The sequence below is a fragment of the Choloepus didactylus genome, chromosome 5, assembly GCF_015220235.1.
Source record: "Choloepus didactylus isolate mChoDid1 chromosome 5, mChoDid1.pri, whole genome shotgun sequence".
NCBI classification, from domain to species: domain Eukaryota; kingdom Metazoa; phylum Chordata; class Mammalia; order Pilosa; family Megalonychidae; genus Choloepus; species Choloepus didactylus.
The window spans coordinates 1,792,308-1,814,561 of NC_051311.1; the positions used below are offsets into that span (position 1 = coordinate 1,792,308).

The 22,254-nt window shown below is 55.2% G+C and overlaps 2 protein-coding genes across 2 annotated transcripts; one reads left to right on the forward strand and one right to left on the reverse strand.

The window, feature by feature from the left end:
- Positions 1-1,696: 1,696 nt before the first annotated feature.
- On the reverse strand, positions 1,697-2,860 carry LOC119534815 (spidroin-1-like). The gene has a single exon (XM_037837375.1). It carries the CDS (start codon positions 2,858-2,860, stop codon positions 1,697-1,699), a length of 1,164 nt encoding a protein of 387 aa, XP_037693303.1.
- On the forward strand, positions 2,791-9,907 carry VIM (vimentin). Its single transcript, XM_037837658.1, has 9 exons — positions 2,791-3,418; positions 3,839-3,899; positions 6,238-6,333; positions 6,416-6,577; positions 7,124-7,249; positions 7,576-7,796; positions 8,211-8,254; positions 8,688-8,773; positions 9,549-9,907. The coding sequence occupies exons 1-9, from the start codon at positions 2,859-2,861 to the stop codon at positions 9,588-9,590; spliced, it is 1,398 nt and encodes a 465-aa protein (XP_037693586.1). The 5' UTR covers positions 2,791-2,858; the 3' UTR covers positions 9,591-9,907.
- The last annotated feature ends 12,347 nt before the right edge of the window (positions 9,908-22,254 follow it).

The following is a 22,254-nucleotide window of genomic DNA, read 5'->3' on the forward strand; positions in this document are numbered from 1 at the left end:
GCACATTCTACATGCATGCATATATACATACACATAAACACACTGTACACACATACACATATAAACATATATGCACATTGTACACACATACACGCATAAATATACATATAAACACATACATGTGCATAGACACACATACACAATTGCACACATATTTGCACACACACATATGAAGACATGTACACATAACCATATATACATAAACAAGAGTATTTACACATGCATGTATGCACACATATACAGTGCACACATATATCCACAAATACACACACAGGTGTATATATATGTGGCGCGTGGGCATGTCAGCCCCCGCAAGAGCAGCCTCTCCCAGGCCTGAGGATACAGAAAGGGGGCAGATTCACAGGGAAAGGAGGCACCCCCACCCCCCGGGGGCAGAGTGTGACCCAGAGGAAGGCACGCAGCCCCCTGCAGACCCCTCACCCCTTTCCAGGTGAGTCGGGCAGCAGCGCCCTGCCCGGGGACCCACATTTTCTGGGAGTCAGCCCGCCCTCTCCTCCCCCTCGTGCCGAGGGTTCCGGGGCCTCACAATGGTGGCCTTTGCTGCGCAGGGGCTGGAAGAAAGGCGCTCAGAGAGCAGGGCCAGGGCGGAGCCGCAGGAATGTTCCCGCGCAGCGGGCCGCCCTGGGCCTGGGGGCGGCGGCTGGGCCCGAGCAGGCGAGCAGGGCAGGGGCCCAAGGAGGCTGTGGGGGCCAGAGAAAACCCTGCCCTTGGCTCCGGCCGCTTCCGTAAATGCAGGTACCCTCCAGCGCCCGAGAGCGGGGAGGGCGGCACCCTTCCCGCCAAGGTGCCCATGCCGCGGGGTTCTGAAGCCCGTCCTCTGCGGACTCCCCAAGAAAGACCACCTCTAAGTTGCCACCCCCACAAAAAGGCCGACTCCCTTCCTCCCGGCGTCTCCCTGGGGCGAGCCTGGTCTCCCCGTCACCCATGGGAACAGAGCGCCCAGAAAGCACTCCCCAGGTGGCCCGGGCCAGAGGGTCTTGCTGGGTGGTCCTGTGTCCCCCGCCAAGGCCAGTGGCTGGAACGTGCCCTCGGCCACAGGCCAGAGCCCGACATCTCGGCAGTCACGGGGTCCTGCCTGAGCCTCTGTCCTGACGTGAGCACAGACACCAGCCTGTCCCCCAACAGGCCGACAACTGCCTCGCCCTGGCCTCATTCATCAGATTGGGGTTTGCAAGCGACACCCAATAAATTCCCCCGTTGGCTCCGATTGTGCCTCTAATGACTTCACTGCAGCAGCAACACCCGGGCCTCTGTCAGATTTTGAAACCGCGGGCGGAGTTTCCTCTTTTACCCAGAACTTTCAGATCTGTCTAAAAGCCGGGTGTGGTCCGTGGGGGAGGGGAGCGGGGGGAGAGAACGGGGGTGCGCGGACTTGGCCTGCAGAGCCCTGCAGACGCCGCCCACACCGGAGCCCCCCGCGCGGCCGCTCTGGGGTCGCAGAGCTGTGCTCCGGCGAGGGGGCCGCCCGGCCGGGTCCCATCAGCTCTGGCAAGTTCCGAAGAACTCGGGGCGCCCCTGTCCCCCGCCAGCCCGTAACACCGAGGCGGGCTCCATCTAAGTTGGCGAAGACTTAGGACAAAAGCGCGAGTCCGCCTCGTCTAACGGTTTCCCGCGAACCGCTAGGCGCCCTCTCCCCGGGGACCACAGGGCGCCCTGAGTCACCCGCCGCCGTGACTCAGCCGCCGCGCCCCGTCCCCAGCGTTCGTCGGCCGCCGACCCCCGCTCCGGCCGGGAGCCGCCGACCCAGCCTCAGGTCCCCGGATGGGAGCCCCGAGGCAGGACGAAAGCGGCCGGAGCCCGAGCGGTCCCCGCGGAGAAGGCTGGGCGCGGGGGACGGGGGACCGAGGCCGGGGACCCCGCGGCGCGCCCCACCCCGCGCTCCAATCTCTGCCTTCTTTGTGTCTCCCTCGCGCCTTCCGACAGGCGGGCCCTCACGCCCCTCCCTGTCCCCGGGTCTCCCGGCCCCACCCGGGCACCGAGCGCCCCCCCGCGCCTCCTCCTTTTTCTCCAGCTCCCGGCGGGTCCCCGCCCCGCGACCCCCAACTCCCTGACCATGGGTGAGGCGCCGAGCCCCTCCTCCAGCCACGGGAAGGACCCCCTGCGCCCTCTCCCGTGCCTGGGCGTAGCACCCCGAATCCCTCTCCTCCAGCCCCGGAGGGTCCCCACCCCGCGACCCCTCAGCCCTCTGACCCTGGGCGCGACGCCGAGCCCCTCCTCCAGCCACGGGATGGTCCCTCCCCCCCCCCCAGTACGCGCCTCCCTCCCCTTCGCTGGGCGCTGCACCCCCAACCCCTCTCCTCCAGTCCCGATGGCCCTTCCTCCGCGCCCCTCCCACCCTCCTGGACCCCGCGCAGGGCCCCTCTCCTCCAGCTCCCGGCGAGGACCGCCCCCTCAGCCCCCGCGCCCTCCCCGTCCCCGGGCGCGGCGCCCCGGAGCCCTTTCCTCTAGCCCCAGGAGGGCCTCCCAACCCAACGCGCCCCCTCCCCCGACTCTGCGCGCGGCGCTGGGCCCCTCTCCCTACTCTGGGAGGGTCCCCCCGCCCAACGCCCCGCCTTTGCCAGCCTCCAGGCTGAGCAGAGCCAGCCCCAGGAAGCCCCGAGAGTGCCTGCCCCGCCCCAAAAGTAACGGGACTGCCGGGCCGGACGCACGGGAGGGGGGACCCCGCGGGCGCCCCCTCCCCTCCCTCGGAAGGCCCCATTGGCTGGCGCTCCGCGCCGCGGCTGCCAAGAGGAGGGGGCCCCGTCCCACCGCGCCGATAAAAGCCGCGCCCCGAGTCGGGCCGTCCTCTGCCGCTCCCGCTCCGGTCCCGCGCTCGCACCCCGCCACCCGCCGCAGCCATGTCCTCCCGTTCGGTGTCCTCGTCGTCCTACCGCAGGATGTTCGGCGGCCCCGGCACCGCGAGCCGACCTAGCTCCAGCCGCAGCTACGTGACCACGTCCACGCGCACCTACAGCCTGGGCAGCGCCTTGCGCCCCAGCGCCAGCCGTAGCCTCTACGCCGCGTCCCCGGGCGTCTACACCGCGCGCTCCTCCGCCGCGCGCCTGCGGAGCGCGGGGCCCGGCCCGCGGCTGCTGCACGACGCCGTGGACTTCTCGCTGGCGGACGCCATCAACACCGAGTTCAGGAACACGCGCACCAACGAGAAGGTGGAGCTGCAGGAGCTCAACGACCGCTTCGCCAACTACATCGACAAGGTGCGCTTCCTGGAGCAGCAGAACAAGATCCTGCTGGCCGAGCTCGAGCAGCTCAAGGGCCAGGGCAAGTCGCGCCTGGGGGACCTCTACGAGGAGGAGATGCGCGAGCTGCGCCGCCAGGTGGACCAGGTCACCAACGACAAGGCGCGCGTCGAGGTGGAGCGCGACAACCTGGCCGAGGACATCCAGCGGCTGCGGGAGAAGTGAGGCGGGGGCCCCGAGGCCGGGAGGGCGGGGCCGCGGGGGCGCGGGAGGGACCCGGCGGTGCCCGGCCGGTGCGGACGCGGACGGGCGGTGGCCTGGAGGGCGGAGGAGGTGGGGCGCGGGGGCTCCGCTTTGCCCCGGGACTCTGCGGGGAACATTTCCCCTCGGCCTCCGCCGTGCCCAAGCCACCGGTTTCTTAAGTCTGTCGCCGGGGCTGCGGTTAGAGGCCCTGGGAGGGAGGCGCCCACGCTCGGGGGAAGTTTCCGGGTCCCGGGCAGGCTGCCAGCTGCGGCGGGGCGGGGAGGAGGTGGCCCCGGGGTCGCCGTGCTGGCCGGCGGCGGCCGCGCTCTGGCGGCTGGGTGTGGCCGTCGGGCCCCGCGCGCTCTGGGCCCCCTTTGGGTAACGGGTGCCTCTTTCAGGTTGCAGGACGAGATGCTGCAGAGGGAGGAAGCCGAGACCACCCTGCAGTCCTTCCGACAGGTGCGTAGAGTCCCTGCTCGCTCCGCGCCCCGCCTCCGCCCAGCAGGCTCGACGTCACCGAGCCCGGGTCCCAAGGGCGCAGAACCCTCCGGCCCTGCGGAGAGCCCCTGCTGGCCCAGAGGCCGCCCGCAGGAGCGGGACAGTAGGAAAGGCTTTAGCTTTTTACTTTGTTTCAAAGTTTTTTCAAAGAATTACAGCCGACTCATTTTTGTAACACGTTGGCCTTCAGACCTCCAAGAGTTATAGTTTGATTTAGATTGCAGCTTGCTAAAGTTGAGTTAGCTAACTTCTACAAGGTCACAAAAAACGCAGTTAGGCCCGTAGTTTAAAATGTAAAACGAGTTGCAGGATAAGAAACTTAGGCTAACTGGAATGGAGCCAGCCAGTGTCTTTTCTTTCCGCCAGCTCCACTGTGGCATTAAAGCGAGGTGGATGTATTGCCATGCCCGGGACTGTGTGATCTAATAAGGGTGAAAGGGGCCATCTGGCCTTGCTTGAAGGGAATTAATGGTTTCTATGGGATTCACTATGGAATGTAGATACAGACATTCTGGCAAATGTGGTGGCTCTGAGCAGAAAGAATGGGAGCCTTTGTGTTCCCAGAAAAGCTGTGCAACGGGCCACATTCTTATTCAATATGTCATGATGTAAGCAGAGTTCTAATTGGACGCAAGTATTTGCTAACATCCGAACATCCGCTATCTAATATCTGGCCCAGACTTGGGAAGTATGTGGTGGGAACAGTTCTTAAAGCCACAGCCACACCTTGGACGGGCCGCGTTGGCACTGCCCTCGCAGATGGACAAGAAACCAAGGGCTGTTTTCCACCCCCTCACCCCCCACAAATTTCCATCACTTAAAGGATCTTTAACTTAAACTGGAAATTAAAAGCAGGAAATTTTCCAGTGCAGATTTCTTCTCCTGAGCACTTACTGGCCTGTCTTAGGTATGTCGCTAGGATAACATTTTGAAGCTGGAATACATTTGCCAAATTAATTTAAACGCACAGCAATGTGTGATTCGCTTGAGTCACTGAGTATTTATGATTATGTAACGTTGCTTGCGGAGTACTGAGTTAACAGAAAGCAATGTTTGGGTAAAAGAGCCTGTGTTTAGGGCTGAGGCAAAGTTTCTCACATTCTTTTCCAGGAAGTAGGCTCCCATGTTAAGCATTTTTTTAGAGGTTAGTAAAATGTCTTTTAAATCTTTCAAAGGGCTTAGTAACAAGCAAAGTGGATTTTTTTCCAAGTTTGATTTTTTTTGATCACCCATTCATTTACTTTCCCATGAAGGTGATACAAATGTCTCAAAATTTTAAGGTTATAAGGCTATAGACCGCATTCCAAATATAATTGCTTATAAAATAAAGGGTACAGAAATCCTCGTGGCATTCCCTGTAGAGGAAATAAAATCTTAGTTGAAGGAAATAAAATCTTAGCTCTGATTTGGAATGTAGCAGTTTACAAAGGTGCAAACAGGATAGGGAGGGCAGCAAAAATTCTTACCTGGTCTCATTATGTGCAAGGGTTTTGACCAGTCATTCTGAAACAAGCTGAGTTACTGAATTGACAGGTGTCAAGAGAGGACAGTGGACGCACCCTCATAGGCAGAGTCAAAGGAGTTTCAAAACGCAGGTCCATCCAAGCAAGCACAGCAAGCGCGGTTCAGCGTCACCTTGGTTTTCCATATCTGCTGGAGCTGTGTTGTTGCAGTGTATGTTCTGGACTGCAGTGTTTAGTTGCTGCTTGATTTAAATCTCCCTTGTCACATGACTGCCAGATGGATAGGTGAATCGTAAAGATAATTTCCGGAAAATCTGAGAATAGAAAAAGACGGCTGAGGTATGTGCGACACTTGTGAAGCACGAGTTTCTGTTTCACATGCATTCATGTGTAAATGAAGTTTTGGAATCTGACTGGTCCTGTCGTGACAGTATTCCACGACATTACAACACATACACACACACACACACAAAACACCATGGCACTGATTTTTTTTAGATTTAAAAAGAAAATTTAAAACATCACTGGAAAAATTGGGATCCAATAATAATTGAACCAGTACACTTTACCATGTTGATGTTGGTTAATTTATTTTTAAATTGTCTGTTAGCCAAAGTGGACACAGCAGCCTGGACCCTAATTCACATTTATTAACGGAGAGAAGAATGCACGCTGTGACAGCGCACTGAAGATTTGCACACTCTTTCGAGGGTCAGGATTTCTCACCCTCCCCTGCAGTGTGCAGCTGAGGCACCTGCAGTAATTTTAAACGAGCATGTGAGTTAAGCCGTAGATTTAGCCTGCTCCATGTCTGTTCTTTCCTCTTTTCACAACAGGACGTTGACAATGCGTCTCTGGCGCGTCTTGACCTTGAGCGGAAAGTGGAGTCCTTACAGGAAGAGATTGTCTTTTTGAAGAAACTGCACGACGAGGTGAGGCGAGCGCCCCTTGGCGAGGGCGTGTGGGTGGCGCGGCCCCGCCGGGCTGGGCTCACCCCCTCCGCTCCCGCTGCAGGAGATCCAGGAGCTGCAGGCCCAGATCCAGGACCAGCACGTCCAGATCGACGTGGACGTCGCCAAGCCGGACCTGACGGCCGCCCTGCGCGATGTGCGCCAGCAGTACGAGAGCGTGGCCGCCAAGAACCTGCAGGAGGCCGAGGAGTGGTACAAGTCCAAGGTCAGCGGGGGCGGAAGAGGGCCCCTCACCCGCCTGTGAGTCCCGAATGGCATTTAGCTCCGGGCAGAAAGCTGACTTCAGTTTCCTGTTCACGTCTTGGGGCTACAGCCCCCCACCCTGACACCACCTCCTTCTGAATAGCAGATTCCCTTTCCAGTAATCCTCACTCACCTTAGTTCCAGGTAAACCCAACACGCTGCCCCTGACTTCACCTTCACCTCTTTAAAATGGGAGAACATGGTGATTTCTAGTTGAGAATGTCATCGCCAGCATTCCACTATGCTTTCTCTGGTGTTCAAAGCAGAAATTTAGAATATTCTGTAGGACGTGGAGATTTGAACTTACAGTATAACCCTTGGTTTGCCTCATGCCTTATTTTTTACCATGTTAGTGGGTTTCTGTGCATGTCCCCAAGCACCTGTGCGTCTCAGATGACAGGGTGGCATGCACGTTTGCAGGGACACAGAGGCAGGTCAGGGCTCATTGTCCAGGAGAGGCAGGACATGTGCACACGAGTCACCTGCAGTCTGGATTTCTCCCTGGCAGTTTGCTGACCTGTCCGAGGCTGCCAACCGCAACAACGACGCCCTGCGCCAGGCAAAGCAGGAGTCCAACGAGTACCGGCGGCAGGTGCAGTCCCTCACCTGCGAGGTGGATGCGCTGAAAGGCACCGTGAGTACTGCGCCGCGGGAGGGCAGGGCAGCTGGCCGGACCTGTCCGGTCAACCCAAACACAACCTCCGAGGAAGAGAAGCTGATCTTCTGACCCAAAGGAAATGAGTGTCAGAACAGGCTCCAAAAGCACAAGATTGAAACCAGAAGGGTTTAGCTTGGTTAGTGCTTCTGCAGGAAGGGATTTGAGACTTGTGTTTTCCACCTAGAGTGAGAGTTTTCACCATCTGCCCCTGAGGCCACCCACTGCAGATGGCCTGTAAGTGGTTCTGGGAGTAGCGGCTTTTTCCGGGAAGTAACACTGGACGTTTTTCTTGCCTCCTGCAGAACGAGTCTCTGGAGCGCCAGATGCGTGAGATGGAAGAGAGCTTCGCGGTGGAAGCTGCGAACTACCAGGACACCATCGGCCGCCTGCAGGACGAGATCCAGAACATGAAGGAGGAGATGGCGCGTCACCTCCGCGAGTACCAGGACCTGCTGAACGTCAAGATGGCCCTGGACATCGAGATCGCCACCTACAGGAAGCTGCTGGAGGGCGAGGAGAGCAGGTGGGCACACACCTGGGTGCCAGCTGCCTGGCCGGGCCGCGGGCCCCGCACGGCCCCTTCTCCGTGTGCACCAGGAAGCAGGACTCGGGGCGAGCAGCTTGCCCTGGGCTGAGCCGGTGGCTGGCAGAGCTGGGATGCCAGCCCGCAGCGCTCGCCAAAGCCCACCCTCTCCCCACCCTAAATGCCTGCAGGACATGTCCCTGGGAGAAAACACTGGCAGTGAAATAGCTGACATGAGCCTAAACTATTGAAATGAGGCCAGTCATGGCTAAATACATTTGAATCAAACTCCTGACTTACCAATTGCACAAGTAAATTTCCTTATTTGATTAAAACCAAAGTTGCTTCTATCTGTTTCCTTTGTCGTTTGGGTTGTTTTCCGAAAATTTGACTGGTTTTCTTCCTCTTCTATAGGATTTCCCTGCCTCTTCCGAACTTCTCTTCCCTGAACCTGAGGGGTAAGCATTTTATGTTATTTTATGAGAAACGTCAGCAGCTTATGACCACTTTGTGTATGGAAAAGTATTCATTTTTTAAAAATGATTCTTGAAAAATACAAGAGAAAATTCTATTAAAATTCCACAAAACATCCATAATTTTCAAATCCAGGTACTGTTTTGCATTGGAAGTTTAGAGTTTGATTTAAACCCCGTTTCATTCTTCCTGACGCCCTCTGCCCGCTGAAGCACTGTATTCCATTCTGAGGCTGCAGGGCTTCCAGGCATTGAACTTTCAACTCGGTCACATTATTTAGAATTCTCTAGAGTGATTTTGGAGCACTTTAAGGAAGCACTTTGAATAGTTGCAAAGAAAGTCGTACTGCTTTGAGTAAAATCGTTGCTTGTATTGAACTTTCATTTCCCCTAATGTTTGGCTTGTTTCTTTATTCAGAAACCAACCTGGAGTCACTCCCTCTGGTGGACACCCACTCCAAGAGGACACTCCTGATTAAGACGGTGGAAACCAGAGATGGGCAGGTTGGTTTCTTTTCAGTGGAAAATGGAGTCAGCTCAGACAGGAATTAATATCTTTTTAAATCAGTAAATCTGGATGTCAGGCACAGCCAGCTACCTTTGGAGGTTTCATTTTCATCCATGCCTGCTAAAAAATGACACCATCTTCCACTACTACACACAGCCGCCACACTCATTTCCTAGATGAGAAGGTGAGCGAGTGACCACTGCACATGGGGCCTCTGCTCCGGGGCTGGACTTGAAATGCGATGACTTCCCAGGCCAACTCGTTGGACTCGGCCTCAGGCACCCCCTGCCCTGGGCATGTGGCCTCCCCTGCAGCCTTTCACCCCCAGCTCCCCACCCCACCCCCGCAGGCCCTTCCACGATGGCTGTTAGTTCCTTGTCAACTCTGCTGCAGGAATGAAATGGACGAGATATAGTTTAATCTTCACAGAGTCTTCTCTGGCACATAAACTTAGCTTACTCTGCTGCACATTTTCCTAAGTCTTAGTTGCTTGTAAACTCTGCTGTGAAGGATTATTAAAGCACCCTCCAGAAAGAGAATTTAAGTCTTTTTAAAGTCAGAGCATTCCCTTGAGAATTGATGGTGTGCAAAGCTGAAGAGGTCTTGCAGGTGGACCTCCCTCCCGATTGTGCCCTTGCCATGCAGAATTGAATAGCCCCCCAACTTTCACAATATCTTATACACATTTCGTAGGATTTTCCTCTGTGGTGCTTTATGGGATAACTGATCATCAGTGTGTCGTATTATATTTGAGTTTCGTTTTTTCAACAGGTTATCAATGAAACTTCTCAGCATCACGATGATCTTGAGTGAAAATTGCCCACTCTTGGTGCAGCAATATGTTACCAGCAAGAATAAAAACGAAATTCATATCTTAAAGAAACAGCTTTCAAGTGCCTTTCTGCAGTTTTTCAGGAGCGCAGGATAGATTCGGAATAGGAACGAGCCCTAGTTCTTAGGAACCTACACTCCTAAAAGATTTAGAAAAAAGTTTACAACATAATCTAGTTTACGAAGCAGCCTTGTGCTAGAATACTTTTTTCAACAGTATTTTGAATACTATTAAAACTGCTTTTTTTCCAGCAACTCTGACCAACTTTTCTGCTTCAATAAATCTTTGGAAAAACTCATGTGGTGTTTTATTTATTTGATAAAATAAATAATTCTCTAATTGCATGAGAATGTATGCTTGAGTTAGTTTCTGGTCCTGTTGATTAATTTACTGTTAAAATCAGGTGTAGGTTAATTCATTCTGATTCTTTGCCCTTGATGTTTGGTCCTTGGTCATTGTAGTCAGACCTCACTACTTTTCAATTAGGTTTTCTGAAATGTGTAAGTAAATGCTACGTAATAACAGGCAAAAATAATGGCAGGTCTTTTCATAAAATGAATCTGGCCAGCTCCATGTCCAGGTATAATTTCAGTTCTAACAAATAGAGTCCTAAAATCAGAAGCTTGACCTTTCCTTGTTGAGCGTGTCGCATCTGCAGCGCACGCGCTCGGCCCTGCCAGGTAAAGCGCTGAGAGGTGGCCCAGGTGTAGGGCTGCCTCTTCCGTGGTGGGAGACGGCGAAACGCAACAAGGCTGCCGAGCTCCTGCGTGCGGAATGGCCTGCTCTGCGGCGGGTGTGCCCATAGCTGGATGAGATGCCCACATCCGTCTGTCAATCATCCGTCCATTTTCAAGACTGTGTTTGGGGAATTCCCTTCCTAGTCTCCTGGGGAGAGGAGATTAAATCACGGTCATCAGTGGTGAAACTCAACCCTGTGAGAGTGAGGTTCCCAAGCCGGGTGAGGGGTGAGGTGGGCCGTCAGCCAAGCAGGCAGGTGGTGCGGCTCCCCGTGGGCCTGGGGTGCACAGCCTGGGGGATGGACAGACAGCAGGTGAGTGACCCCCGGGCCTGGAGTGCGCAGCCTGAGGGACGGACAGACAGTGGGTGAGTGACACGTGGGCCTGGGGTGCGCAGCCCGGGGGATGGACAGACAGCGAGTGAGTGACATGTGGGCCTGGGGTGCACAGCCTGGGGATGGACAGACATCGGGTGAGTGACCCCTGGGCCTGGAGTGTGCACAGCCTGGGGATGGACAGACAGCGGGTGAGTGACCCCTGGGCCTGGGGTGCACAGCCTGGGGGACGGACAGATGGGGTGAGTGACATGTGGGCCTGGGGTGTGCAGCCTGGGGATGGACAGACAGCGGGTGAGTGACCCCTGGGCCTGGGGTGTGCAGCCTGGGGATGGACAGAGGGGGTGAGTGACCCCTGGGCCTGGGGTGTGCAACCTGGGGATGGACAGACAGTGGGTGAGTGACACGTGGGCCTGGGGTGCGCAGCCCGGGGGATGGACAGACAGCGAGTGAGTGACCCCTGGGCCTCGGGTGTGCACAGCCCCGGGGGATGGACAGACAGCGAGTGAGTGACATGTGGGCCTGGGGTGCACAGCCTGGGGATGGACAGACAGCGGGTGGGTGATGAGGGCGGGCCGGCACGGGGCACTGTCCTGCTGTGGCCGTCCAGGAGCTGCTCTGCCCCGGGGAGTTCCTGGGCCTCTCTGGGCCCCAGGCCCTGTTTCATTCTCATCCTCACCTCCGTGGAGGAGAGGTGGCGTTTGCTGCAGACTTTCCTGCATATGCTCCGGTGCCCTGCCTCGGGGGTACCAGCAGTGCCCCTCTCTGCAAGATCTGGCGGGGTAGTGGTCTCTCCTGAGATTCCTCCGTGCCTGCTGCCCCCGCCCCCTGCCCCATGGAGGCCTGTCCGCGTCCCCTCCTCAGGAGCCAGGCCCTCGGCGTCTCCACCTCACTTTTGGTTTTGGTTTTCTTTTCTCTCCTCCCCGTCCTCCCCGTGTGCCCGCCTCCCAGCCCCTCCCTCCCTGCTGTCCATTCCCATCCTGCCCTCCAGGGACGACCCCAGCCCCTGCTGGTTTTCCTCAAGCATGTGGCTCTTTACTGTTAAAAAAAAATAAAAGAAAAGAACAAGCCACGGTTTTTTTTCCAGGGGGAAGGAGCCGGGTGACAGGAGGTCCCCAGAACCTCCCGGGGCTCTGCTCCCCTGTGAGAGCCCTTGGCCGGCTCTCCCACTCCTCCCGGAGAAGGACGGTGAGCGCCTCGCCTGCGCCGCGGAAACCGGCTCTCCCATGGGGTCCCTGACCCGAGATCCTGGGGGGAGCTGGTATGGGTGGGCGAGGGCGACAGCCATGAAGTGCAGGTCACAAAGCCTCCAGGGGGGCCCGGGGAAACCCAGTCACGGCCGGGTGCTCGCCATGGGGGCGGGTGGGAGCGGCCATGGGGGTCCGGACCCGCTGCTATCCCCCTGCCTGCAGCTTGGTGACCCCCTTCCGCGGGGCTCTCGCAGGGGCACAGGCCGAGCGAGGATGCAGAGGATTGTCACTGCCCGGCAGGCCTGCCGGTCCCCTCCATCAGCTCCCCGCGGTTCCCCCGCTGAGCCAGTGGAGGAGAAGACGCCCCAGGTGGATCTCACCCTGCTCCAGCCCAGGGCAGTGCAGCCGTGGCTCCCCATGACAGGAAACAATGAGGCTGTGGGAGTCGGTCTGGGGGTTCCTTTCAGGTTTTCTCAAGGGCCTTCAAACAGGTGTGTGTGCATGTGCACGTATGTGTGCATGTGCGTGTGTGTGTGCACGAGCATGTGTGTGTGTGTGCGTGTGCACGAGCATTGTGCGTGCATGTGTGTGCATGAGAATGTGCATGTGTGTGCATGTGCACGTGTGTGTGCACGAGCATGTGCATTGTGTGTGCGTGTGCATGTGCATGTGCACATGTGTGCACGAGCCTATGCATGTGTGTGTGCGTGCACATGCACGTGCATTCCAGCTCTTCTGGCTGCTTGTGTCAGGATGGAGGGTGCCGCGATGAGACATTCAACTCCCAAGCTCGGGAGCCTAGAGCAGCAGTCTCCGTCACTGTGGGTCCCCAGGCTCGGCTGGGCCCTAACGTCCCGTCCCTCCTGCACCTGCAGTGAGGTGGGGGCTGAGCCGCAGCATTTGACGGCCCCTGGGCTGTCGGGGAGGGGCTTCTTCACTCCCGGGTCTCCTGCCTCAGGGCTCCCTTGCTTCTCTCCCTCCCCGTGGCATGGGTGGCCCCACACCCCTCACACTGTGACTCCTGCCAGGGGGCAGGGAGCGAGGCTCAGGTCGAGGGCTCTGCGGGAAGCAGCACGGCTGGTCTCCACTCCCGTCTCTCAGTCCCTCCAGCCACAGAGACCACTCGACGCCGGGAGAGAGGAATTAGAGCCGCGCAGCGCAGAAGGGCGTGTGGGCGGCGGTGATGGGGGCGTCTCAGGAAGGTCCAGCCTGTCCCTGATACAAGCTACTCTTTCAAGACTGAAACTGGAAATCCCAGTCAAAACTGACTCAAGAAGATACTGAAAACCTGAATAGTCAATAACTGAAAAGTTTTCTTGTAAAGACCAAGAGCAGATGGCCTAACAGTTGATTCTACCAAAGATTTGATGTACAAATACTAGATCATCATAAACACTTCCAGATAATAAAAATGAGGGACTGTTGTCTAACTCCTATGTGAAGCTAGCACAACCTTAATTCTAAACACAACAGAAGATGACAATTGCAGGTCAGTCTTACTCATACAGATGCAACTATCCTAACAAAACATTAGCAAATCAAATTGTGTCCGTTCAGGTTCTTTGAGAAACAGGATATGGGATTCATCCTACAAGAGCTTTATTGGAGGAAGGAGGAGGAGGAAGGGCCACATACGGCACCACAGAGCTCAGCAGGGCCTCACGCCAGTCGTCCGTTAGAGGAGCCCCACATCCCGCAGGGACGGGTACGTTCTGCCACCCTCACCATGCCCAGATGTTGGTGGAGAGCAGGTGGTGAAGAGCCACCAGTCAATCTGCTCCCTGATGCAGGAGGTCTGAGGGCTGTACGTCCATGGGCACCCCACAAATCTAGCAGTATATTTTTAAATGTGCATGTGTTGTTATAAATATATAAAAGGTTATATGCTTGCTGGGTTAGATCATGTATGCAAAATTATTTTAATATTATGAATTGATCAATGCAATTCACCATTTTGACAGATTAAAGGAAAAAAAACATACGGATGCAGAAAAAATTCCAAAAAATTCAACATCTACTCATTACACAAACTCTTAGAAAAATAGGAATGTGGAAGACCTCCCTTCACCTGATAAAGGGTCACCATGAGCAGCCAAGAGCAAACACGAGGAAACGGTGGAGAGTGACGGCCAAGAGGAGCAGGTGCTCTGCCCCACTGCTGTCCAGAACTCACTACCAGACAAGGCACAAATGAGAAGGCAAGGTGACATAACGGAAGAGACGGAACTGTCATTATTTTCTAACGATCTTGTTATTTATTTGAAAAACCCAAAAGAATCTGCAGGTCAACCAGGTATAAGGAAGCCAAGGGGCCAAGGAGAGATGAGGCGGTCCTGGTGGAGGTCAAGGACGGGAGGCGCGTCCTCCCGGAGAGGCACGCGGGGCTGGGAGGGAGGGCCGGGGGCAAACCCACATCCCAGGGGCTTGCGGAGGGACCGAGGGAGCACCGTCTAACGCTCATCACCAGGAACGCCCTGAGGGGGCAGGTGGCTCCAGTGCACCCCAGAGCCTTCTCCGAAGGGCGTACGTCAGGGGACACGGTGTGGTCCTTCTGGTCACTTTCTCCTGAATTTGAGCGATGCCAGCTTCTTGTGGGGAAGAGATGGCGAGTGGAGGTCTTGCTGTCAACGTTTTGACAAGACGCCTTATTATTCGGTCTGTGAACAAAATATGTTTTATATGAAGACCTAGTCTACAGCTAACTCCGGGAAGCCCCTGCTGGCTCTCTCACCATCTACTGCACACTTTAACTCTTCTCCACAAATCCCATCTTTCAATTCCAATTAAAAGGATAACACAAACTACCTTTCTGTAATGCAATGTGTGCAGGATTATGGGCAGACTCAGATAATTAGATGTCCTCATCAGCACCTCCACAAATTCTCTTCCCCTCTGTGAGTCACTGATTATAAACTGGTTTACAGTGAGGGGAAAAGCGAAACAGGAAACAGTGGGCAGGCTGAGGCCGTCCCTGGGCGGGATGGACGGACTGCCTGGTGAAGCAACGCCGTCAGCTCCAGGAAGGACACATTCCAAAGCGTTTGTCGCCACGGGTCGGCAGAAACAGGCAAGTTCTGTTCCAGTTGCCACATCCTTCAGCAAATCGTCCCAGCTGCCCAAGCAGTAACCTTTCAAGTTACATTTGAGCTCTCTTGCTTCAACTGACAGAGAACAGCTGAAAAGGAAAGTCTCCCACGCAGCTCCAGTCTGTCCTCTTCGGGAACGTCCTCCGGCCTCGTCTGGCACCACTGGGGAATGGCATTGCTCGGCTGCAGCTTAAGGATCTCTTGACGATGGTGCATTGGTGAGATTTTGTGGTTCCTGCCTCAAGTTAAAAAGTGAGACTTTGTGATGGAACAGCTCACACCCTCCCCATGCTCCATCATCAGTTGGGCAGGCCCTGGGGCCGTCCGGGCTCAGGCTGCAGAGCTGGGTCTCCAGGGCGAGCAGCTGTGCCCAGAGAGGGTTCTGGAAGGGACCTCTGACCACCAGGGCCGCCCCCACCTTCAAGGATCAACCCACAGTTCTCCTTCAAGAAGAGGCTTCCTCAGATGCAGGACAGCCTGCGACGGTCCCGCTGACCCCTAGGAAAAGTTTCTATTGTTGGGGCAGTTTTTTAGACAGGACCAGGCTCTGTCTGCACTGGAGAAAGAAGTCCATCACACATCTGTCTTTCCCTTGATAGCCCATTTGGTGCTATGTGAAGGACCAGCTAAGTTTTTGAATGTCACCGTCTCACGGAGACCCAGCCTGGCATGCTTCTTAACTTCCTGGCCCCTTGTCCTACCTCGTTTTCCTCCAACATGCTCCCTACCCTCTATGTGCTTGTTTTCTTGCTGATTCCCCCTCCCCACTGCCCACCCTCCACCGAGGTGAACTCCACAGCTGCAGGGAGCCTCGTCTCGCTCAGTGCCATGTCTTCATTTTGCAGCGCACATGTGCCCACAGGCCCGCTAGGGGTCCACAGGCCTTCTCCACTTACACTGTGGAGGCCTCACAGTAACCCTGCAGTCAAGCTCTGAAGTCCCCATTTTCAGAAGTGAAGTAATATTCCCATCCAGCTAGTAAACGGTGAAGCTGGATTTGAATGCAATTCCGGAGAGCATGTTCTCCACCACTGTGAGACACTGACAACAAAAACAAAAAAACCTAGCTGATGAATTGTGATTTAAACGAGATTCTGAGAAACTGAGTGTGCTGGTTTGAATGTATTACGTCCCCCAGAAAAAGTCATATTCTTTGATGCACTCTTGCGGTGGCAGACATATTAGTGGAGATTAAGTTGGAACATTTGGATTAGGTTGTTTGCATGAAAATGCATCCCACCCAACCGTGGGTGATAACTCTGATTGGATATTTCCATGGAGGCATGGCCCCACCCATTCAGGGTGGGCCTTGATCAGTGGAGCCATATAAATGAGCTGACAAACAGAAGGAACTCAGTGCAGCTGTGAGTGATATTTTGAAGAGGAACTACAGCCAAGAGGGACACTTTGAAGAAAGCACAGGAGCTGCAGATGAGAGACAGTTTGAAGATGGCCGTTGAAAGCAGACTCTTGCACCAGAGAAGCTAAGAGAGGATAAATACCCCAAGTGCAACTAAGAGTGACATTTTTGAGGAACTGTGGCCTAGAGAAGAACGTCCTGGGAGAAAGCCATTTTGAAACCAGAACTTTGGAGCAGATGCCAGCCACGTGCCTTCCCAGCTAACAGAGGTTTTCTGGACACCACTGGCCATCCTCCAGTGAAGGTACCCGATTGCTGATGTGTTACCTTGGACACTTTATGGCCTTAAAACTGTAACTGTGTAACCAAATAAACCCTCTTTATAAAAGTCAATCCATCTCTGGTGTTTTGCATTCCGGCAGCATTAGCAAACTACAACACTGAGCTAGCGCAGACCCTAGCTTCCTGAATTAATAGCGCTCACCGTCCATCTACGCAGTTGCTAAATTATTAAGCAGGCCCTCTGCCTTTCCCAGCCAAAGTGAAAGTGTTTGCTACCCAGGCCTCAGAAGGGGTTAAATGTCCCCACAGACTACCAGAAATCTAGAGAAACATTAAGGCATTACCTAGTGCCAAACTGAACACCACGGGGTATTTTTCTGGCATTTTAACTTGTCTAGCATCTAATAACTCAGAAAGTGCTTCTCTTTATTTAATCCCTGCCAGGATTTTTCCCTCACCAAGAAACTACTAATAACCTCCCCTGTCAGGGAAGCTTAATCTCTCCAGATACTTGTCAGATGATTTTATGTGGCTAATCTAAAGCCGAGGTAAGGGAAAATAGGCAGCAGAATCATTCTGGAAAGGAAACACGGAAGAGCTCTTGCCGGGAAGAGTCTAATCATTATGAGCACATCCACAGCGGCAGGCTCGGGGAAAGCCACACAAATCAGTCTTCAGTGAACCTGACAAATTATCCAGGCATCTCACACAATTAATAAAGCTCTCAAACAGGGCCCAGAGAATATCCATATATGAAATACAATTTGAGAAATAAATAACGCCTCAGTAGAAGGCTACCTCTCAGCCAAGCTAGTGCCGCAAAAGCGCTCCGAGGGCTGGGTGTCCTGCTGACTTCCAAGTCACTCTCTTCAAGTAACAATTACCTCTGGACCGGTGCAGCCTGGCGGTGGCTGCTGAATTGCTGGAGAGTGGGGTGCACGGGGCAAGTCTGCTTGACCAACCAGCCGCAGCGAGCCACAAGCCTGGCTCCAGTTAGCCTCAAGATGTCTTTCCCCAATGTCTGCTCAGAAAGATCTTCACAGAGAAAATCCTGAATCTCTCCCATAAAAGTGTGGGTGTGGAAGGAAGAGACGGAGAGGGAGGGGGAGAGGGAAAGAGGGAAAATGGGAGCTGAGAGCGGGCGAGAGGGAGACAGACGCTTCTGCTTCTGGGCCATCAACACCCTTGAAGACCTGTGTCTCCGGAGACGCGTCCACCGAGGGGGATGCCCAAGAAACGCGGCTTCTCCCCGCGTGAGCAGACGGGCGGAGGCGCCTGGTTCAGGGAAACGCTGCCCTCTGCCGGGGACCTGCCACACCACGGGTCCTCCAGGGCTCCGGGAGCTGGTGGCCCCAGCGCAGCCGGCAGGACTTGTTGTGAGTAAAAGCCGAGTTATTATCGTCCAGACCGCATCGGAATTTTCTGTTATTCATCGCAGTCCTTTACCGTCGGGTAGATCACTGCTGTAGTCCCTGCGTCTGACGCACTGAGCAGAGAGAGGAAACAAAGCAGGGAGACGAGGGATAAACCCAAATCCTCCCTAACTCTGAGCAACCCCAGCCCAAACGGGGCTTCACCAGGCAGCGCCGCGATGGGCCTCTGGAGGCTGGGCCCTGGGTTCAAATCCAGCACATCCACTTCTAGCTCTGAGGCTGGAAACAGGGCCGGCCAGAGCCACCCTGCAAGACCGTCAGCGAATTCCAGGGACTTACAGCGAACACCTTGCTCCCAGCCCAGCCTCGCCCCCGGGTTCTCTTGGTGTCCAAAGGGCAGGAACAGGGGGTCATTGCCTCTTGGCTGGGGAGGCCGAGGTCCGGGGAGCACATCCCACACTTCCACTGGTGGAGGAACCCCCCGGGAATCGTGTTAAACGCAGGTTCCGCTGCCGTGGCCCTGGGGCCTCAGGTCTGCGCTTCCAGCAGGGCCCTGGGAGTGGGGTGTGGGGTCCACGCCCTCCGGGGCTCAGGGCCTCCCCATCGTTTCCTTCTCTGAGCGTGATTTAAAATGAGGGGAAGTTCTGAAAGCCACAACCTTTCAATACATAGAGGAAGCACCACAAGAAAGCGCGGAGGGAAGACGAGTTTGCCTGATGGGGAAAATGGAAGAAGTGTCACCCACTTCCCATTTGTGGGTGCCACGTGTCAGGAGTGAGCTGTGGTGTTTGCGGTCGGAATCGGAACTCCTCCAGAGGCGGGGTTGGTGGGTTCAAGTCCAGCCGTGAGCCGGTTCTGTCTCCACTTGAGGCTTTCTGCAGAATCGGAGGGTCCGGCGAGGACACCCCGGGCTCTGCGGCCTCCTGCGAGCTTCTCCGTGTTCTCAGAGCACCTTGGCGGGGCCTGGGCGCACCCCCCGCAGCCTCATTCCTTTTAAGACGATGGGGCACAGCGGCCTCGTCCCTGAGCTTCAGCCTCGCAGAGGCGGGAAAGGGGCGCGGGAGCGAGTGGGGCATGGGGGTGCAGGGCACAGGGGCAAGTGGGGCGCAGGGGTGAGGGGCATGGGGTGTGGGGCACAGGGATGCGGAGTGCGGCAAAGACCCTTGGGCCTCGGGGTCCCCTGTGCAGAGGAGCTGACGGCTGGAGCTTGTGGGGCCAGGTGCTAGCCAAGCTCCTGGGGCTCAACGGCCTCAAAACTGACATCCAGAGAAGCCGCTGTGTCTGGGTTCCGGAACCCCTTACTCTTCTGATTTCTCTTCTGGCTTTTTAGGCACGTCAATCCTATCCTCGCCCATAAACCACCAGACGGAGACTGGGAGTGTGGCCTTTCCTGTTGGTGACAAGGAAACTGTGCAAAGCAGGTTTTAAAAATCATGTTGTAGTTCATTAAATTGTATTAAAAGTATTTTTATACTTGTGCAGTTCTTTAAAGTACACAAAATGCTTGTTGCTTCCTTAGCTATAACCACAATTACTTTGTAAAACAATGTCATAAGGTAAGGAGAATGATTATGATGGCTTTTTTGTTTGTTTTACAGATAAAGGAAAAGAAATTTGGAGAGATTAAGTAGCTTGCTCGAGTCCATCGAGCTGGCAAATAACAAACCAGGCCGAGCTCGGCCTCCTCGTGCCGTCAAAATTTACGTCGGACTTTTGCGGTGCAGAGGCCACTCAGGGAGCCAGCACGGGCCCCACGTTCTCGCCGTCAGAGTCGCGGCCTCACGTTGGGCGGTGGTGACCGTCGTCGAGGCGCTGCCCGCCTCCTGGCATGTCTCTTTCCTGGTGGAGGTGGACGGTCACTTCACCTGTCCAGTGAAGACTTGGCACTAGACTTGGCCCAAGGCCCACCCCTTCTTGGCTGCTCCTTGCCGCAGGACAAGGCCAGACGCGGTGGACCGCGGGAACGCACGCTCTGCTCTTCCTCGGGTCCAGGGGTAGGACGCCCAGGGCTTGTCCGGCCCCACGCTGCCCTTCTGCCAGCGCCCCGAGCGGGAGTCTTTCTGGAATTCCGAGGCCAGCTCTTCCGTCTCAGCAGACAGGGACCAGGCCTCTCCCCTTGGACTTGACCCTTCCGTGAGCAACGGGAAGGAGGGATGGGGGTGAGCTCAGGCCCTGGGGTGCCCGGGCGGGTCCTCCTGTCAGCCCTCTCGTGCCTCCTGGCTTCTTGGCCGTTGCCTGAGCCTGGCGCCTAGGCATCCCCCAGCGTCCCAGGAGCTCCCATGTCTCCCGCCGCCGGAGCTGCAACTGTTGGTGCCACCAGGACCCTGCGTGGACAGGCAGGGGTCAGCGGCCCTTCGCCCTTTCTACTTTCCCGAAGTCCCCACCGGCCCGGGGAGGAGGTGAGTGAACACAGTTCACGCCTCAGTTTGAAGTTGTACAGTTTACAGGAGGCACCAAGAAAGGCAGGAAAGGAGTCAAAAGGTGGTTATTTTTCTTCTAAAAATTTTAAATGGAATGTCACTTCATTTTCTGTGACTCCGGCAGTGCCCGCCCTTTCTAAAAATGCTCCATCCATGGACGCCTGGACGTTGGCTTGTTGAGACACGTCTGTGGCCAGCGCCGTGCAATCCTGTGCAGGGCTGAAAACCACCAGAGCTTCTAAACTGAGAGCTGCATCTCCCAAATGTCAAGTGCTTATTACCTGGAAAGGAGAAAGGGAAAACAGCTCCACACCTTAAAAATGTTCTGTAGACAACCTGATGAGACATTTTAAGGACGACGTGTTGTCTAAGTAGAAATTATAGTCTAGAGAGGGGTGAATATAAAGATTGTTCTCCGAGAACTGCATCCTTCCCCGTCCTTGCGGAAGATTGAAGCTGCTGCTTTAGCAGGCGCTTTGCACACTGGCTGTTCCAGCCGGAGCTCCTCGTCCCCCTCTGCAAACCCCTTCCTCTCTCAGGCACAAATGCAGGGGGAGCCCCTGGCACAGGGCCAGCTGCAGATGGGGTGCAGTGGATGTTGTCACCACCCCCTCTCTTTAATGCAACAGGCAGAGTGATTCCTATGATTTAATCTGATGGTTAAAAAAAAAAAAAAGCCCAACTCTCAATTCCAGGGGCTTGAGTGTCTTATGTTATGGTTCCTGGAAAAGGATTTTATCAGAAGGGAATGGTCACTTTGAAGACAAATTCTACTCAAGATTTTCAGAAAGGATAATAAGATCAAAAATATTTTCTGTCTCTGACTAACAAGCAAGCCGTTCCTCATCTGATTTCTTTTCCATTCTCCTGCTTTAAATCAGGAGTCTGCTGAGTGCTCCTATCTGCTGGGCAGCCGTTGGCTTCGGAGCTTTCAGGGTGCAGAGAAGTTCAGGATAGTTTTGGCCCAATGGTGTATGTGCAGATTAGCCAAGGAACCCTCTCCTTACCCAGCTTCCTTTTGGTTCTTTTATTTTGTTCTGTGGAGTCTGGACATAGCAAGGGTGGGGGCTGATGTTTCCCAGAAATTAATGTTGAGCCATGAGTTCTGCGGGATGTGCTTTCATGAGTAAAAATAAAATCCAGGAGGGTCCCTAATGGATGTGCCTTGTGTGCAGACACTCACGGCTGCCTAAACGAGCCGCTCCTCTGGAAGAGGGAAGCCATCTGGGCTGGCCTCTCTGGGGTCGTCTCTCCATCTTCGTCTCCAGAATGGTCCTTAAGTGGCTGCTCGCCGGGACCCGGGAGGCTCAGGTCCTCTCCCTCCGCCAGCCGCCACTGGGACACATTTTCCAGAAACGCAGGCAGCGTGAGTGTGTCTCAAACAACCTCGGAACAAGATTCCTGAAAGGGCCCCGGACAGGCCGGGGGAGCTAAGGGTGGCCCAGCGTGAGCCTCGGGACAGGAGGGGAGCCTGGTTCCCGTAGCCGGAGAACGTGGCGGTTGACAGGTTGGCACATTGTACCATTATCCTTCACATAAACCCACCTCCCAGACGGGCATGTTGTCTCGTCCCAGGGCAGCTTTTCTGCAGTTTAAAGGATTCAGGGCATCTTAGAGGACGTCGGTTATGAAGAATCCTAGCTCCTGGCATGCTCTTTCATGAGAGACTGCTGCTTCTCTGGAGGTGATTGTTCTAGAAACTGGAAGCCTCAGTCCAAAAACTCAAATGATTGACATGAACTGTGTTTGCTGGTATTTTCTCGTGGGCATCGTCAAATTTGACACGTGGGAAGTCACGGCCTTCTGAGTCTCCCGTCCCTGCCATTCACCAGTCGAGTGTGGGGTTCTCGTGCTGCCCTCTG

Excerpts from the sequence above, each read along its gene's own strand:
- VIM (XM_037837658.1), top strand. The coding sequence starts at position 2,859 with ATGTCCTCCCGTTCGGTGTCCTCGTCGTCCTACCGCAGGATGTTCGGC. Across the intron at positions 3,419-3,838 it reads ATCCAGCGGCTGCGGGAGAA|GTTGCAGGACGAGATGCTGC; the intron begins GTGAGGCGGGGG and ends TGCCTCTTTCAG. Across the intron at positions 7,250-7,575 it reads TGGATGCGCTGAAAGGCACC|AACGAGTCTCTGGAGCGCCA; the intron begins GTGAGTACTGCG and ends TGCCTCCTGCAG.
- LOC119534815 (XM_037837375.1), bottom strand. The coding sequence starts at position 2,860 with ATGGCTGCGGCGGGTGGCGGGGTGCGAGCGCGGGACCGGAGCGGGAGC.